This window comes from Gavia stellata, chromosome 3 (assembly GCF_030936135.1).
Source record: "Gavia stellata isolate bGavSte3 chromosome 3, bGavSte3.hap2, whole genome shotgun sequence".
In the NCBI taxonomy this organism is placed as follows: Eukaryota; Metazoa; Chordata; class Aves; order Gaviiformes; family Gaviidae; genus Gavia; species Gavia stellata.
In genome coordinates, this window is record NC_082596.1 from 98,011,496 (window position 1) to 98,028,627 (window position 17,132).

The 17,132-nt window shown below is 42.8% G+C and overlaps 1 protein-coding gene across 3 annotated transcripts; it reads left to right on the forward strand.

Moving 5' to 3' along the window:
* Window positions 1-331: 331 nt before the first annotated feature.
* Window positions 332-7,475, forward strand: LOC104252778 (transmembrane protein 14C). 3 transcript variants are annotated; one of them, XM_059815345.1, is made up of 5 exons: window positions 332-351; window positions 579-662; window positions 3,738-3,839; window positions 6,598-6,695; window positions 6,883-7,475. In XM_059815345.1, exons 2-5 carry the CDS (start codon window positions 587-589, stop codon window positions 6,934-6,936), a joined length of 330 nt encoding a protein of 109 aa, XP_059671328.1. In that variant the 5' UTR covers window positions 332-351; window positions 579-586; the 3' UTR covers window positions 6,937-7,475. The 3 variants fall into 3 exon arrangements, with proteins under 3 accessions (XP_059671328.1, XP_059671330.1, XP_059671329.1); XM_059815347.1 differs by having other exon boundaries at window positions 6,598-6,685; XM_059815346.1 differs by lacking the exon at window positions 332-351 and adding an exon at window positions 408-456.
* The last annotated feature ends 9,657 nt before the right edge of the window (window positions 7,476-17,132 follow it).

Sequence of the window (17,132 nt, forward strand, 5' to 3'; positions counted from 1 at the left end):
GGATGGATTGGGTGCACAGGAATGCAGTCGTGAGGGAGCTTTGCCCCTCACCGAACAAGCGCACAAAACCTCGCCTGCACCCAGGTATCTCCTCAGCGGAGGCGCCCGGGCATCCTCAACCACCCCCCGCCGGGGCCGGGGGAGTTCCCCGCAGCTGTGCCTTCTCCTCGGCACCCCCAGGCTGCGGGACGCACCCTACCCTGCCTGTTGTGCTCCTTTTGTTTGGGTTTTCCTTCCCCCTTCCCTGAGAAGGGGCGGAAAAGGGAAGCTTTGGGCGGTGCGTTGCTCCCTCGCCTCCCCTTCCGCAGCCTGCTCCGCCCCGCGCCGCTGTGGAGCGGGGCCGCCGGGCAGGTGAGCGCCGCCCGCGTTCCCCCTGCGGCGGGGCTGACCCCAGAGTCCGCCTCGCCGCCCCCAGCGCTGCCTTCCCAGCAAATGGGGTTTCATCTCTTGCACTCGGTTTGGGGCTTAGGCTTTAGGCAGGCCTTGCTCGTGGGAAAGCCCCCCGCGGCAAAATGCGATTTCCCCCCCCCCAAAAAAAAATTAAGAGATACCGACCCTCACCCCAATTTCTCTTCCAGCGCTCAGCATGGCAGTGGACTGGCTCGGCTTTGGCTACGCCGCCCTGGTGGCATCCGGAGGGCTCATGGGCTATGCAAAAGCAGGTACGGTGCGGGAAGGCGCTGGTATCCCCTTCGCTCCCCCCCGCCCCCCAGTAACCGTCTGTGAACTGGGCGGCTTTTTACGAAAGCCTCCTATCTCGAAGGTCCCGCAGATGTAAGGTTTATCAGTTTGTGCCATGTGCTGATCGCTTGCTGCTGCTGGGGTGGGGTGCTTTTTGGGTTGAGCTGGTGCTTTGGGCTGATAAACCCACAATCTGCTTTCTGGGGGGTGCTGGTACCCTCCCTCTGCTTTGTGCTCTTTGGGTGAACTGAGTAAGTTTGCTTCAGAAAGGCTTCTTCCCTGCTATTTTAAATATAAGTATTCTACAAGTGTTCTGTATCTTCAAATGACATAAATCACCATTTTTTTCCTTAGAGTTTTATTTTCATTTTAATGTTTGATGGTAACAGTATACTGGAAGCTGCAGAGAATTTTCAGAAGGATCCTCTCTCGGAGTAGAGCTGAACAATTCAAATCAGTCCTTAAGCTTGTTCCTTTTCTGGGCTCTGCATCATAAGTTTACCCTCTGACCTACTGCTTTCATTTCCTGACCTTTGTCTGAGTTTGCATTCCTCCGGACAGAACTGTGGCTTCATCCGTGCTGCAATACTCTCTCTTTCAGCTTTGAAAATCCCTAAGCCATCTCAGTGCTTGCGATAGGAAGGTGCGCTGCTGAAGTCAGTAAGAATCTTAACCAGTGCATTTGACTACACAGATGCTAATGCCTATTCCACTCTGCTTTCTCTTGGCTTGATTTATCCTTCGGGCTGTGAGTGATGTTTAGGGCAGGAAGGACAATACTGAGAACTTGAGTAACTAATTGCATCTGTATTTCTCTGAGGCCATTACGAAATGGTAGGTGTCTTTTTTATCCTCTGTTCCCAGATGGGAGGACATGGTCATGCTGGGGCAAGGGAATCCAGGACACAGGATTTTTGAAGGGGGAACAGGAACTTGCATGGTGACTTGCAGGGAGGAAAAAAAAAGCTATTGTATCCCTACTAATAACTTGGAGAAACCAAAAGAAAATGGAACTTTAAACCATAGAGCTAAGATGGTGATCTGTTCTTTTATGACCGGGTCTGTGTACCCACACAGACAGAGGTTAGCAGTAAGGTGCCTTGGGAAGCATATAAGAACAGGGCAAGCAAGAGCAATCAATTGATTGATTTTTCTCTCTTCATTTAGTAAGATCTCTGGGTCACAGTGTTTTGAGACTCAGGCACTTCCTGAGCCAGAGGTGGTATGGTTTTCCTAGTAAGTGTATGTGTCATAGCTGCTTAAACTATGCCTTGAGGTAAAATTCAAGGATATGATGGCCATCTGTGGGCTCCCAGGCTTGTGCAAGAAGTTGTAGCTACCGCATGTTGGTTGCTAAACTGTATTCTGTCCAGAGCAGCCGGTTACTAGGATGTGCATCTTTTCCTTGCACATGCACGCGTATCTGGTGCTTTCTATCATCTTTATCTCTTGCTTTTTATACCAAAAGCAGGATCTGAAGCAATGTTACAGCTGCCTTATTGATGACTGAAAAATGATTACTTTCTGGTAGCAATACGTGATCCTCCTCTAACATTGAGAGGAGATCTTTTATCAGCTTAGCTTTGCAATCTCAAGGCCTTTAAAGGTGACGTGAAAAATGGAGTATAGAAAAAACCACCCTCACTAGCATTGAATGAAGGGTTAAATCACTGACGGTCCCTGGCTGAGACCCTACTGTGATACATAAAAGCTTTACTTGCATAGTTTTAGTTATTTGCTGAGCAGAGTTGATAATAGGATGTTTCAAGACGTGTAACTCCCTTCCTGACAAGATCAAATGGGCCTTGAGGTAGCTCATTATGCCTCCTGAGTACATCATTGATAACAGGGACTCGGGACATTTGTGTCAAGATAAGTGCCAAAGAACTAGTTTAAACTGACCCTTTTGTAACATTCGAGGCCAAAGGATGGATGAGCCAATTCCATGACCTTGTATGGACAAAGGAAGCCCGAAGTTCAACTAGCGGACAGTGTGAGGAAGACTATGAACGACCACCGGAGGGTAAAAAGACCCTAACCCTAATTTTACTGCGCATGCTTGGACTATGCAAATGAATTCCGGGAACTCATCCACATAAGACCGCCGTTTTTAGAATTCTGATTGTATGATTGTATGATTTTTCTGTATATGAACTGAGGTGCTTTGCTAACCCGTTGGAGCACTTGTGGTGGACAAATCCCCAGTACTGCCCAGCGCTGTATTAAAGAATGCTTGCTTAATAACAAATTAGTTGTTATTGAGTTACTCATCTCGGAAAACCGTCCCGATCGCGGGCTCGGTACCGACTTTGTTGTTTCAGCATTAAGTCCTGAATTCTCCATTAACCTTATTCAGGGCATTCACCACTCACAGTGGTTATGCCACTTCATTACTTGATGTAATCTAGAAATCACCGATTTGGCTGTGGTATCCTTTATCTTCTGGTAGCTTGGGATTATCATTTATACTCAGGACTTGATCCAAAGTTTAGGCCAGTCCAGGGAACCTTTTTCCAAAGTCTGCAGTTACCTTTGGATCATATCTCAGGTGTACTTAAGAGATATGACCTCTCTTATTCAACTCTGCTCTCTCCTTTGGCTACTTTTTTCTTTGTCTGCATGCCCTCCTGCCCAGTTCAGGACACATGTCCTTTTTCTGATCTTAAACCATTACTATTTAATCCATCTACTTTACTGCTTCTCAAGAAATTCTGATATTACTGTGTTGAAAAAACATGCTTCAGTTTACACAAAGAAAACACCAATTCTTTTGCTTTTCTTGCTGTTCTTTCCATCGTAAATGTATTAATGGCTTTGCTGTTAAATAATTAAATACTAAAGCTATTTGTGTCTTATGCAGGAGTATTTGAACGTGTTTCTTGGTGCAGATCAGCGTGGTCTTAATATCTTAAAAGATAAAAAACCTCTCAAATCTGCTTTATAACAATGAATGCCCATCTTTTCTTTGTCATTGTTGGTGTTTCACAAAACAGAGAAGCTGATGAGTAAGTTTATTTCTGAGCTTCTAATAAATGCATTATCTTTTATTTATTCAGGTAGTGTCCCATCGCTAGCTGCTGGCCTTTTCTTTGGGAGTTTGGCTGGACTGGGTGCCTATCAGCTCTCACAGAATCCAAATAATGTTTGGATTTCTCTGAGTAAGTCGTTTACAATTTTAATTAGAAGGGATTATACTTACCCTAAAATAACTGGATACTTAAAATGAGTTCCTAAAAGTCTTTGCAGAAGAGTTAAACTGATGGCGTTATAAATCTAGTTTTGGTCCAATCTTTAAACTTGTGTTTTAGTGAAAAATCTCCATTAGTGGCCAAACTCCACTGCTCTCGCTGGAATGGGAACTGTTAGCATTACTTAATTATTTTTTAAAAGAATGTATTGAAAATGCATATTAAAAACTGTTTGTCTCAGTGTGTCTTACTCAGTGATTTCTCACTACATTCCTGCATCCCTTTTGCAAGAAGTATAAAGTGCTTTGGGTGGTAGTTCAAACTTACATTTTTGTTCCTTTTCTACAACAGGAGAGGAAAATATCTGTTATTTGTCATTAGAGTTTGTCTTCTGAACATCAAAAACCCTACAGATTGTGAAGGAAAATGTGTGCTAGGATAAAGTGAAACTTACGCGGTTTAAAAAAAATAATCAAACCAAATACCATTATTTCACATCCTTCAGGAAAAAAAAAATCAAATAAGAATTTTATGTTTAAAAACTTGTATGTAGTATGGTGTGAATCTCCAAAATGCAATTTTTGTCTTTCTGCCATTTACCATCTAGAGCTCAGGGTTGCGATCAAGTTAGGACGGTTATCACTTATCACTTCAACCTGTGCGTGCCTAAAGCTTATGCCAGTTGCAGAATAACATGACTTGAACTTTTTGCGTTCTCTAATAAGTTAGGGTACCTTGCAATTGAAGTGGGCTGAGCAAATATATGTAGATAATTCCTGCAGCTCAGCTGACGCCTGACACTTGCTAGGCTGCTGTATCTCAGATACCTGTAAGCGTGTGTTTTATGTAATCCTTTGGCTGCTGTCTGTTAGTAGTATCCTCTCCTCTCCTGATCTCTAGAAGACATCAGTGCATGACAGTCCTCTAGCACGAGCCGTGTTCCAGTCCCCAGGCTTGGCTGAATTGGTGACTGCCACCATGCCCCATGTCTCGTACTGGTGTGTTTGAGGGGTCATAGTGCAAGGGAAGTGCTAGTAAATGGATGTCTGACCTCTGTGTGTCCTCTTTTTGGCTGGATCCTACTTTCAGCATCCTGCAGGAGGCTGGAGCCTTTCAGGAAGCGTGATTCCCCTGCCCAGAGCCCCAGCAGGTTATTTTATTATCGCTGAAAATGGCAGACTGTCATTGGCTTATTTTTATATATGACAAATACATGGAATTAGAAAGGTGTTGCATGCCTGGGGAAATTACAGAGAAGCGAGCTTCAGTAATGCAGTTTATTCTTCCTTCTTCTCAAACTGGAGCTTCCCTTCTCCCTGACTTTGAGAAGGTAACTACGGAGAGTCACTGCTTAGTCAGTGCTTAGAGAGCTGCCACTGACTCCAGCATTTGTTCACTGAAGCGGTGACATAGCATCTAGCTCTTTGATATGTTGAAGCCAGAAGTGAAAGGGAGAGCCCAGCGTTTCTCTCCACTTCAGTATTGTCTACAGTGCAGTCCACTTCCACATCTACTGGATAGGTCAAAAGCTGTGCATGTTCAAGCCGAAGTAGCTGGAATAAACTGCAAATACAGCAAGCTTAACATGAGTGAAACAAAGTGTTTTCCCAAATGTGAGAGACAGATACATTCCTGTAATTCAGTAGCATATGGAGTCTTTTCCTCCTCCTTTTCATGCTTTAAAGTTTTTGGAGAAGGTGTGTTCTACTGTTGTCTTAGACAAAATTACGTTTAGTGAGGTGTGCATATTTTGAAGGCTGGCTACTGATTAGAACTTGAGGTATTTGAATACTGAAGTATTTTAGTTCTTTCTTGTGTATTAGACTGTGGTCCCAGTCTTTTACGTATCTACTTATATGAGACTGTTAGATGTCAAGGTCAATATTTAGGGTGGTGGTAGGGAGCAAGGATGGCTAGGATTGAAGATGAGCTGGGTCCTGCAGGACCAGCCATCACATAGAAGCAGTGGTAGAGGATAAGAGTAGCTGGAACAGCATGTTAATGTGTAGCTGTTACCACTGGGTAGCAGACGCATGCTAAAGCTAAGGATTTAATCAGTATGTTTTTCCATATGGATTTCTTAGTATTCCATCTTTCTTTGAGATACAGTGTTCCGGGGTTTAGCCTTTCTATTTCTCTGGCTCAGTGAAACTACCTGGCTCCTGTCTCTATGTCAAGTGGTCAGGGTGGATAGCTTTAACTCTCTGATCTTGGTGGAAGGTGGTGCAGGGCTGAAATGGATTGGTAATGCTTAGCACTTACATAGCACACTGCCCTTCTGAAGTCTTTTGCAAACATAGATTAGTTAATTCTCAGAATGTTACTACAAGTTAGACATGAAAATGCTCTCTCCCTTTTACAAGAAGTGGGGGAATTATGCACACAGGTTTAGTGATTTGCCTGTGCACAGGGAAGGAGTGAGTTCCAGAGCACTGTAGCATAGATTATTTCCAAAGAAGCACATTTTGACAAAGAAATTTGAGGAGTGTGTGCAGAAGCATATGGAGTGCACTGTCTGCTAGAACTTGATTTAGAATATTTATGCTTCACATACTAAGGCATTCCAAAGTTTACACAATGTATTCACTTTTTGTACATGTGAAATAACCCTGTTTCACTTTTTTTACTTGATGCTACTACTTCTCTCTGTTCTGTTAGTTTTGACCTGTAGCATCTCTCTCACACACATGTGTCTCTGCTGACTGGACTGTGTAATCTCTCATTTAAGTTACATCTGGAACACTGACTGCTGTCATGGGAACAAGATTTTACAACTCTGGAAAATTCATGCCTGCAGGTCTAATTGCTGGTGTCAGGTACAACACGGTATACTTTTTCTTTTCCTTTTAACCTCCTATGTGTGATTTCTTATTTGCTTAACTAAACTGAGATGGAGTGAATCATATTTTGTGTATCTTTCTTGTTTCTGTGCACCAGTTACATGGAAAGTATTTGAAAATGAGTTGACAAATTATTCTTATTGTTATTTAATTCTGTTTTTCCCCATATACAGTTTGCTAATGGTTGGAAGATTAGCACTGAAGATGGTGGAAAAGCCACACGATAAGTAACTGTTCGTTTTACAGCTTACTATCTGGATAAGGAAACCTGATAATGAAGTTGCATGAATGCAGAAGCAAGAAGATGGAACAACTTTCTATATCAAGACAATTTTTTTCCTTTTTTTATATAAGGGGGAGTAGAATGATGGGACAGATACTTTACATAAAAGGTGCCATTTGTTTCAATGATCTGATAGGGCTGCTATTGTGTAGTGAGAAATTGGTCCTGGGTTTGATTTTTTTCCATACACATTTCAGTGTATTTTAACACTTCCAGTTTTTATATTCCAAAATATACTGCTGACATGTATGAAGCAGAGAGGCCCTGTAATTAAGAAAGTATCCACAAAGAGGCACCAGCAGTAATTGGCTAAACATGACAGTCTATCTCATACCTTTCATACTGACTATTACAGTATGCTCTACCTGTTGCATTCTGAGTTGATACACCATGTCTGTATAACTCCAGACAGATCTTACCTTTTTATTGTGAAATTATGCTAAAATGTTGCTTTTCTACAAGTAAAAATCTGCTACAAACCTTTATTTGGTATGGTTTTTTTATCCCTTCTGTGTGTGGGGGGGTAGGGAGTATTTTTTTTTACCTTCTTGTTTTCTTCTCAGTGGAAGTCTTTGCAGTGAACTGTTAGTATCCAAGTGCTGTCTTTCAATGATACTTAAAAATCACTTTTTAAATGGAGGGGCAGAAGGTTAAATTAGGGGCCTTCATTAACACTGTATTAAAACAGTTGTTAGAAAGGAACTTACTCTGTGGATTAATTAAGCGAGGACTGTGCTAGGCTAAATGAACAGCTGAATGTGATCTGTCCAAAGGACTGTATAACCAGAATAAAATAGCTTAACATTAGCACTATGTAATTCTGATCTTACAGGCTTATTTGGCAGTGGAATGTATCAGCATTTTATTTTTATCACTTAGGGAAGTGGCTGAGCCTCTTCAAATCTGGCTTTACTAGGAAACCTTGGAGTCGGGAGAGTTCCTGGTTCTGCTGTGGTGCCTGAGGACTGAAGCGTGGAAGAGGCATCAGTGGCATCTGGTGCCTTTGTTGACACACCAGTCTCGATTGCTTCTCCTGCGCTCAGTCTCCCGGCTCTATTAGCCCAGCTAACATGGGCTTAGCACCGTGATGGAAGGGAGAGGCAAGAGATGTGTGAAAGAAAATCCTTTATCAACTTACTCTTTAGTGATAGATGATTATTGATAAACTAGGATTCTTGCAGTGTGTAACTCATATTTTAAAGGGATATTTTATGTAGTGACTATTTAAGATTTTATTTTGGGACCTCTATACCATTGATTATATCAAAACTTTGTCAACTGCATAACATATAATTATGGCGAAGCAGGTTTAAATTAACTTACATCTTATGTACAGTACTTCCCATTTTGTAGTGCTTAAAGGAATTTGTAACAATTCTCTCAAATTGTGCAAAACAAATATTAAACTACATAATTGCTGCATTTCATTGGTCACTTCAAAGCTTGTATATTCTGTTCTGAAAATGGCATTGAACAGTACCGAGCCAGAGTGACATTTCCATTGTCGTGAATCAGTGGAAAACCGTATCGTAGTAGATTGAAAGTTGTCATAGTAGAAAGTAGTAATTACAAACAGATCTATAGATGTTGGGCCAGTTGTGCTGTGTGCTACTAATTCTCTTAGCAAAAGATATAAAATTAATTCCAGGGTTTTGAACATATTTCATATTGTAACCTCTCTTGTTTCCAGGCACTTAATCAGTAAATAACCTGATCTGTACAGGATGGATCTGCAGGGAGCAACACTAAAAACATGTAAAAGCATTCCTGAAATTCTAGTCTCAGTTATATCATAGACTCTTTTGACCACATTGTAAGCAGAATCCCAACAGAAGTTTTGTAATTACCTTTATGTATTTTAAAAAGCCCTATGCAATTGAATAGAAAATTCCATCCCTGCTATAGAATTTTCTAGAGCCATTCAAGACTTAAAGACTAATATCCTTTCTCCAGCCTGCCTGTGCTTTTAGGCTGATTGTTGGATAATCCTACAAGTTTTCTTTCCTATTTTTATTGTGTAGGTTTTGGTGGGTTTTTGCCACTGAGGGTGGTCTCTATGTAAATTGAGATTATTACTTTTGCATTGAATTCACTGCAGCCATGCCATAGCTTTGGTGAAACTTCATACTGTGAGTCAGCTTGTGTATGGATGTAATGTTTGGAAAGAGTGATTTAATTACTTATTTTTAGGAAATAAACTGTTAAAATAATTCTTAAATTAAGGCTACTCTATTCAAAGCACACTCTGAAAAGAAAAATGTTATTTTAGTGTTACTCATAGTATCAGCTGTCAGCACGAGCTGAAATGAGTACTGATTTTTTTTTAACGAGGCACAGGAACAGGAAACTAGTTTTACAATACACAGACTGAGTCATCAGGGTTCCACAACTGAAAGTTTAGTCATGCCGCCAGAACTTAAATACATTATAGCAATGACAGAAGAAGAGAGTTTGGGTTATCAAACCCTTATTTCCCAGGGTGAAGACCCAGGCCCTCTGTTCCATGTGTTGCTGTCACATCTACAGTGCCTGGTGGAAGCTGAGTGGCAATAAGGGGGCTGTATAAGCGTACCTGTCTTTGTAATAGCAGTTGGTCACTGGAATTCTTGGAAAGCGAGAGATCTTGGGCTCCCTTTAGCTCCCGCTCTGGATGGGTTCAGGCTCCCTTTCCAGGAGAGGGCTCTATGCCTCGGGCTGTGGGATATCCCACGGGGGAATATTGCCTGGGGAAGCCACAGCGCAGCAGAGAAGAGAGCGCAGAGTTCCTGGGACCTGTGGGAACAGGAGCAACTGTTTTTTTAGTCTTATTTTAAAGCTAAACAGTAACTCCAAAAATGCAGAAACAGTCCTGAAGCTGAGGAATGGAACCCAGGTTGCCCTCTGCCCAGGTGGAAAACCCATAGGACAACCTAAATTTCACCTATGCTATATGTTTACTTCTGGCTAACCCTAGGTTCTTTACCATTCAGGATCTTAACCTGTGGCCTCCCAATTGCTCACACTGGGGCAGCACCAGGCGTGTACAGGCTAGGAATGTTACAAACCACCCAGCTAGTGCAGATGTAAGCAAAGATTTTTTTTTTGGGGGGGTGTCAAAATCTTGTACGTTTGGGTGCCTCGATTGTGCCTGAATCTTCACGGTTACAGCAGAGAGACCTCCAATACAGCAATGATGTACTGGGGCTCAATCGCAGTGCCGAGTTGAGGGGAGGAAAAGCAACTTTTTTACTCACCCGTCGATAGATGTCATACACTAAGCTGTTTTTTCAATTAATGTGACATTTTCTTCACTGAAAGGGTTGTCAGACACTGGAACAGGCTGCCCAGGGAGGTGGTTGAGTCACCATCCCCAGAGGTGTTTAAAAAACGTGTGGATGAGGCGCTTTAGGGACGTGGTTTAGTGGTGGACTTGGCAGAGTTAGGTTAACGGTTGGACTTGATGATCTTAAGGGTCTTTTCCAACCTAAACGATTCTATGATCCACAGGTAGCAAAATCTCTTTAATTTAGTACAAATCTGTAGTATAGTGTAAGAATACAAGTAACATTAGTAGTACAGACAACTGCCTTTTACAGACTGGCAAAGGAGGATGAGAGGAGGATGGAAAATGTTTCAAGTGAAATGGTTTAGAAGGGAAGTACTCATGGGCTGTCCTACTTTATCCCTTGTTCTAAGAATATAGTACATGACTGCTTTTAATGCGAAGCGTATCCCCTAGCTCTTGTTCTGCTGCAGGCTTCGAAAGTGCAATTTGCCATGTCCCAGTTCTGTCAGTCATCGCGCTGGGAGCTGCTGGCGCTCTGTCATCCCCGGCTGAGGGTCAGTCCTTGCTGAAACTAATATGGCCTGAAGTATTACACAATTATCCTTTTGTGGTGTTAAAATTGCTGGCTTCTTGGCATTATAGTCATGCTTTCTGACCACACAATTTAATCACCTGGAAAAATGGGAGGGGAAAAAAAGGTCAGGAGAACCTCCAGGCAGTTATGACAAAAGAAGGAAAGTCTTTGTTCCTCCAGAATCCCTACAAGTAAAAATGGCAAAATGTTGCGTCAATAATGGCACAGAGACATCTGCACACATCTCCTGTCCTGCTTCCTTGAAATGCCATGCTGGAGCAGATCAAAGTAGTTACGGTTTAGTGCCATATCCCCAGCTCAGTCCAGCCCACAAGTGACGTTGAGTGTTCCTTTTAGTCTTCTTGTGCCTCTCTTCTGAACCTGTGAAATGGAGATAATGTTTTCTGTATCCCTTCCCTGTCTGTCTTCTACATTGCTGCCTTACACAGTGTGGGGCACAACATGTTCCCCACCCCAGAAGCAAGAATTGGTAGGTCTGATACTGTTTTATTGCTAAACCAGTCTTGTCCTTGTTTTAATTTGATGCTCTTTTAAAAAAGAAATATCTGATGAGAAATGTTATGGTAGGACAAATGTCTATTTCCCTTCTATCATTTCATTAAATATTAGCATTTGCACAGTATTTTGAGATCTTCTCCTGCAAGTACCATAACTAAGTTGAATTGAGTTTTAGTGCTGATACTTAGAATCGCAGAATATCCTGAGTTGGAAAGGACCCACGAGGATCATTGAGTCCAACTCCTGACTCCACGCAGGGCAACCTAAAAGTGAAACCATATATCTAAGAGCATTGTCCAAACGCTTACTGAACACTGACAGGCTTGTGGCCATGACTGCTGCCCTGGGAGCTTGTTCCAGTGCTTGACCACCCCTTCAGTGAAGAACACTCTGTCTCTTTTTTTTCCTTGTTTTTCTTTATCCTTTTTTCTTTATTTTTTCTTTTTTCTGTTTTCTGGTTTTCTTTCTTGTTTTGTTTTTCTGCCTTTTTTCTTTTTCCTTTTTTTTTGTTTTTCTGTTTTTCATTTTTTCTTTTTTCATTTTTCTTTTTTCATTTTTAGTTTTTCTGGTTTTGTTTTTCTTTTTTTCTTTTTTCATTTTTCTTTTTTTAATTTTTCTTTTTTAATTTTTAGTTTTTCTGGGTTTTGTTTTTTTCTTTTTTCATTTTTCTTTTTTCATTTTTAGTTTTTCTGGTTTTTGTTTTTCTTTTTTTATTTTTTTCTTTTTTTTAATTTTTAGTTTTTCTGTTTTTCATTTTTCTTTTTTTTCTTTTTTTCATTTTTCTTTTTTCATTTTTAGTTTTTCTGGGTTTTCATTTTTTCTTTTTTCATTTTTCTTTTTTCATTTTTAGTTTTTCTGTTTTTTGGGGTTTTTTTTATTTTTCCTTTTTTTTAATTTTTAGTTTTTCTGGTTTTCTTTTTTCTTTTTTTTCTTTTTTTCATTTTTAGTTTTTCTGGTTTTCATTTTTTCTTTTTTCATTTTTCTTTTTTAATTTTTCTTTTTTTATTTTTAGTTTTTCTTTTTTGTTTCTTTTTTCATTTTTATTTTTCCTTTTTCTTCTTTCTTTTTTCCTTTTTTTCTTTTTCTTTTTTCCTTTTTCCTTTTTCTTTTTGCTTTCTTCTTTCTTCTTTTTCCCTTTTTCTTTTTCCTTTTTTCCTTTTTTCTTTTTTCCTTTTTTTGCCTTTTTTGTTGACCTTTTTTTCCCTTGTTTGTCTGTTAGGGGCTGCCTGTGCCGCAGAGGCGGCGGGTCCGGAGGGGCTCTCCCTCGTGCAGAGCCGAGAGAGGGCGGCAGCGCTGCGCCGGTGCGGCCGCCGCTCCGCCCGCCAAGCTGGCGGCCGGGGGAGAAGACACCCCACCCCGAGAGACGGAGGCAAGGCTCAATAACAATGAACAGCGCTTGCCTCCTCCTAATTTGGGGGTTCCCCCCTTGTAGTTACCTGACCTGGAGCACCAAACACCTTCCTGTGCTCACTCAGCCCAATATGAGCGTCCGCTTCTCCGTTCGTTACCTTTGCACGGGCCTGAGGAATGAGAGGGAATGATCGCGGGGCAAAAGGCTTCTCTCGCCAAGCACGCTGCGCCAGCCCAACCCAGTGCTGCGAGGCAGCTGATAATAATGGCGTGAAGAAGGAAAATAAAGACCTCCTGCCACTCTTCCCACAGCCCCTGAAGGAAACCGCTTTGCACCGGTGTTGGAAGTTGGGCCCGGCCTTTCTCACGTGCGCGTTTACAGCAAGGAACAGAACCTGCGGGTTCAGTCAGCCTCGGTGACGAGCGGAGAGGGGTTAGCAGGACAGAATCACAGAATCACTAAGGCTGGAAAAGACCTATAAGACCATCAAGTCCAACCATCAACCCAACACCACCATCCCACTAAACCATGTCCCGCAATGCCACATCCACACGTTCCTTGAACACCTCCAGGGATGGTGGACAGACCTCCTTCTCTAAGAACCACCTTTAAGAACCACCTAAACATGATAGCTTTATAAGCAGTTGCAGTATACCATCAGGGAGAGGATGTTGGGTAGTTTCTTTGGAGGTCGTGCTCTGTCAGCAGGGGTGTAACAACAGGGAATGGCTGGGATCGAATTATCCGCTGCTACCTGAAGGCATCCCATCGGTAGGAGGGTTATTGGATGCGCTGAAATTCCTTCTCGCTCCTCTGTTCCCCAATAAACCTGCGTGCAACTTCCTCTGGGGACGGGCCAAGTATCGCTCTATTAGTATGCAGCACCACAGCCCGCAGGGCAGAAAAACACACGCCAGGAGGAGAGAAAATAGATGAAAAGCAGCAGGAGCAAAGTAAACACTTTTAAAATTCGGGACTGAAATTTGCCTCCGCTGAGATTCCCGCTGGCCTGTGGGGTCGTGACAAGACCTAAAATACTCTGAGGTGAGAGTGGGGTTGGTCCGCTCACCCAAGTTCTGTTTTCAAAACAAAAATGAAGCCTAAACTGGGAGGTAGGGGAAAATTTTTTGTGATGGGGATAAGAACCTGAGAATCACGGCAATGGGCACAGAGTGACAACGCTAAAATCCTCTGAAAGTATCCTAATCCATAAAGCTGTTGTGGAAATGATCTTTCCGGTTCTCTGAGCAGTTACGTATCCCTGGTGTTCAGCAGTGTGCTAGATGCTCCGTTCTGCACCGCATTTATCCTATACCCAGCAACGCCTCCCGTCCCAGACCCCAGCTCCCCTGCCAGCCCTGCAGCATCTGTATCAGCTGAGCAGCTGTCACCAGGTTTTCTCCTCTGTGGGCCACTGCCGTCTCATCCCTGCCAAACAACAAGGACTCTCTCCGTTCAGCTTACTCTTATAAATATCATCTATATAAATGTATTTACATATAAATTCATTTATTGATGTGAAGGACAGATAGGTAGTTTAGCAGCCAGTTCCTTGGGCAGCACAGATTGTCCCTGACCCATGCAGACCCAGCTTCAGCTACATCCTTCTCACAGCCAGGTCTGCATTCAACACACAAATTCACGCATGTGCACAGCAACAGACAGTACTGCAAATGCACAGGAGTTTTACTTACACTTTTTTTAAGCGTTTTGTTTGCTTATGTATGTTCTTGGTATTTATCAGTGGATACACCATTTATTTCTGTATATCCCATTGCCATACTGCCAAGCAAGCAACTATTCCTGATAGTCAATGGTAAAAGGCTGTAGACTTTCTGAGACAGGGGTGGCAGCAGCCTGCAATTATCCCTGCTCCTCTTAGCTACCAACCACCAGAGTACCAGCTTCTCTAGGGAATGGTGCATTACAAGGAAGCAGAAAATAGGGATAGATTTTGTTAGATGTATTTGATTTATAGTATATATCCCACAGGATGCCCTTCAGGATCAGGACTTTCCTCAGGAGCATTCCTTATATGTAAGCGTTAACGTATGGTGTCACCTGTAGACACTCGGTTTGCTTTAAACGGCATTGTCTGTAAGGACAGAGCAAAAGACCTGCTAAAAGAGGATGTTAAAAGCATTCAAATTCTTCCCTATCAACTGTAAACAGGGTGTGGTGCATATGTTAAAAACCCAGCAGGAAAGAGAAGAGTTAACGATTTAAACAACCGTGTTAACTAAGACCTAATTAGTGCTAATCTCCGGTTTTCTTTTTTGCCCCAGGAGCAGTAAGTGTACACAGAAGAGGAGATTTGGAAGAGTGGTAGTAGAGGTCAGCCTACTATTAATTGCATCTTGTTTAGCCAGGCCACTGCAGTTGACCTCATTCAAATCTTTAATTAACATCTTGGTTTAAAATCCAAGATGGCAACACCATGCAAGGTTTGTGCTCGCTCAGAGTCCTGCTGTCTTAATTTTGTCTCTTCATTCTTTATCAAACATGTATTTCATATGCAGCTGAACATTTAAATTCAGCTGTGGTATTGCCCAGAGGCAGAGTGACTCTTGTATTGCCATGCCCTGCCTAATGCCGGGTGCTGCACTGCCACTTCGTCCAGAAGATGTGAAGATGGCGTATGTCCCTGTTTCCGTCGAACCTGAGGGGAGTAGGATTGTGCGGCATCCTTGGGAGTAAGGGAAAAAATTAAAAGACAGGTGGTTAAATAAAAAAAAAAGAGTAACACATCTGAAGTGCTATGAAGATGTTGCCCTGGACGAAGGTTTCTGAGAAGATGATCCTGAGGTGTGGCAGGGCTAAGCGTTGCTGACCTGAGGCGTGCTGTGCCAGCTGACCCACCTGAGTTTCTGTCCTTCTGTCTTTAGGTTTTCATTTTTCAACAGAGAGATCTGACTGTGGTCGGCACTGAATCTATTTGCAGGTCTTGCCAAAAACCCTCTCAGAAATCCAAGTATTTCCCTACAGAGGACAACGTAAGGAGAAGGCATTTTTGTGTTAATTTCTCCTGAGGTTGCTCTGAAATTTATGGAAGAGGAGAAAACTGAAGCAATAAGCTTTCCTTTAGGTGCCTCTGGAGGCAATACTCATTCAGGCTTAGTTTAATCACCATGCCTGGGTAAACTAATATTCACTAATCCACTCAAAATTGTTTTTTAAAGGAAATGCACTTATGGGATCCTCTCCCTGAAGACAAGGGGGTCCAAGGCACCCTCCACTCAACCGCTCTGAGAGAAGAGGTGCAAACAGGAGCAGGCTGGGATCTCGAGATCTCAGAGTCGGCGTCCCTATTCCCCTCCATCAGGAAAGTTTCCTAATCCCCAGGAGTTCCCTCTGCCTGGGAAATGAGGTTCTGCATGGTTTTGGCTTATGAGCAAGACTGACAGGAGAAGTCATCAGTAATTTTAGGCTGAAGTTCCCAACCGCACTCGTCGGTGCCCACGGCAGAGCCAGGAGAGGGGGCAGCGCTGCGGTTCGCCCCCACATAGTTAAAGACCTTGCAGAGCTGCTGTAAGGCATGTTGGCTACTCGCAGCTTGCGGGGATGGGGGGGCCAGCTGAGAATGACACAAGTGCCATCCCGCGTTGGTTATACCTTCTCCAGCCCCTCATACCAGTTAGGCACCAGCTGTGGTCTTTACCATGCCAGAGGACCTCTCCTTTGCCTTTGTACAGCCTGTCTCCTACAGAGGGGTTGGACCAAATTTGCCTAAAAAGAGGCATCTTCCTGGAGGAATGTTCTCATGGCCTCTTCCAGGAAGTCAGTATTTTTTATTATCTGGTTTCCCAAAGAATTGAGGTTCATATAGTCATGCCATGTCCATCCAGCCATTCCCCTTTCTGCCAAAAGTTTTGAACTCCATGTCACCTTCAGCTGAATTTCCCAGAGAGGTAAAAGTTTCAGCAGCTTCTGTTCTTTAATACTTGTGAGAACCATTAGCTGAGTAGAGGAGTAGAGGGAGAATTCAGCAGAGTCTGTTTGACATCTGCCGACCACCCAAGCACCATTGGCATGGCACTACACCACGTGTAGTCTCCTGGTGGGAGGGCAGAGAGAGAGAAGGGGCAGAACATTTTGGGGGCATCTGGGGCGTTGGGGCACGGGAAGGTATTGCACAAGAGGCCACAGGGAATGCAAGGAACCAGGCTTTGTTAGTCCTGCTGCTGATGGAGAAGTAGAAAAAAAGACTGTAGATAGACTTCAAGGATTATCAACACATTTATATCAAGGAAAGTGACTTTATAGTGCTGGGTTATAATCTTCTGTTGCTCTAGTGTTGCTGTTACCAAACCAGAGTAGGGCCTAGAGCTCCTAGCAGAGATGGAAATGCCGATGTGCTTGTATGGATCCTTGCCCAGAAGTCTTTCACCCTGCAGAGACTCAGGGGACGGAAACTCCAGCCCGGAGTTCAAA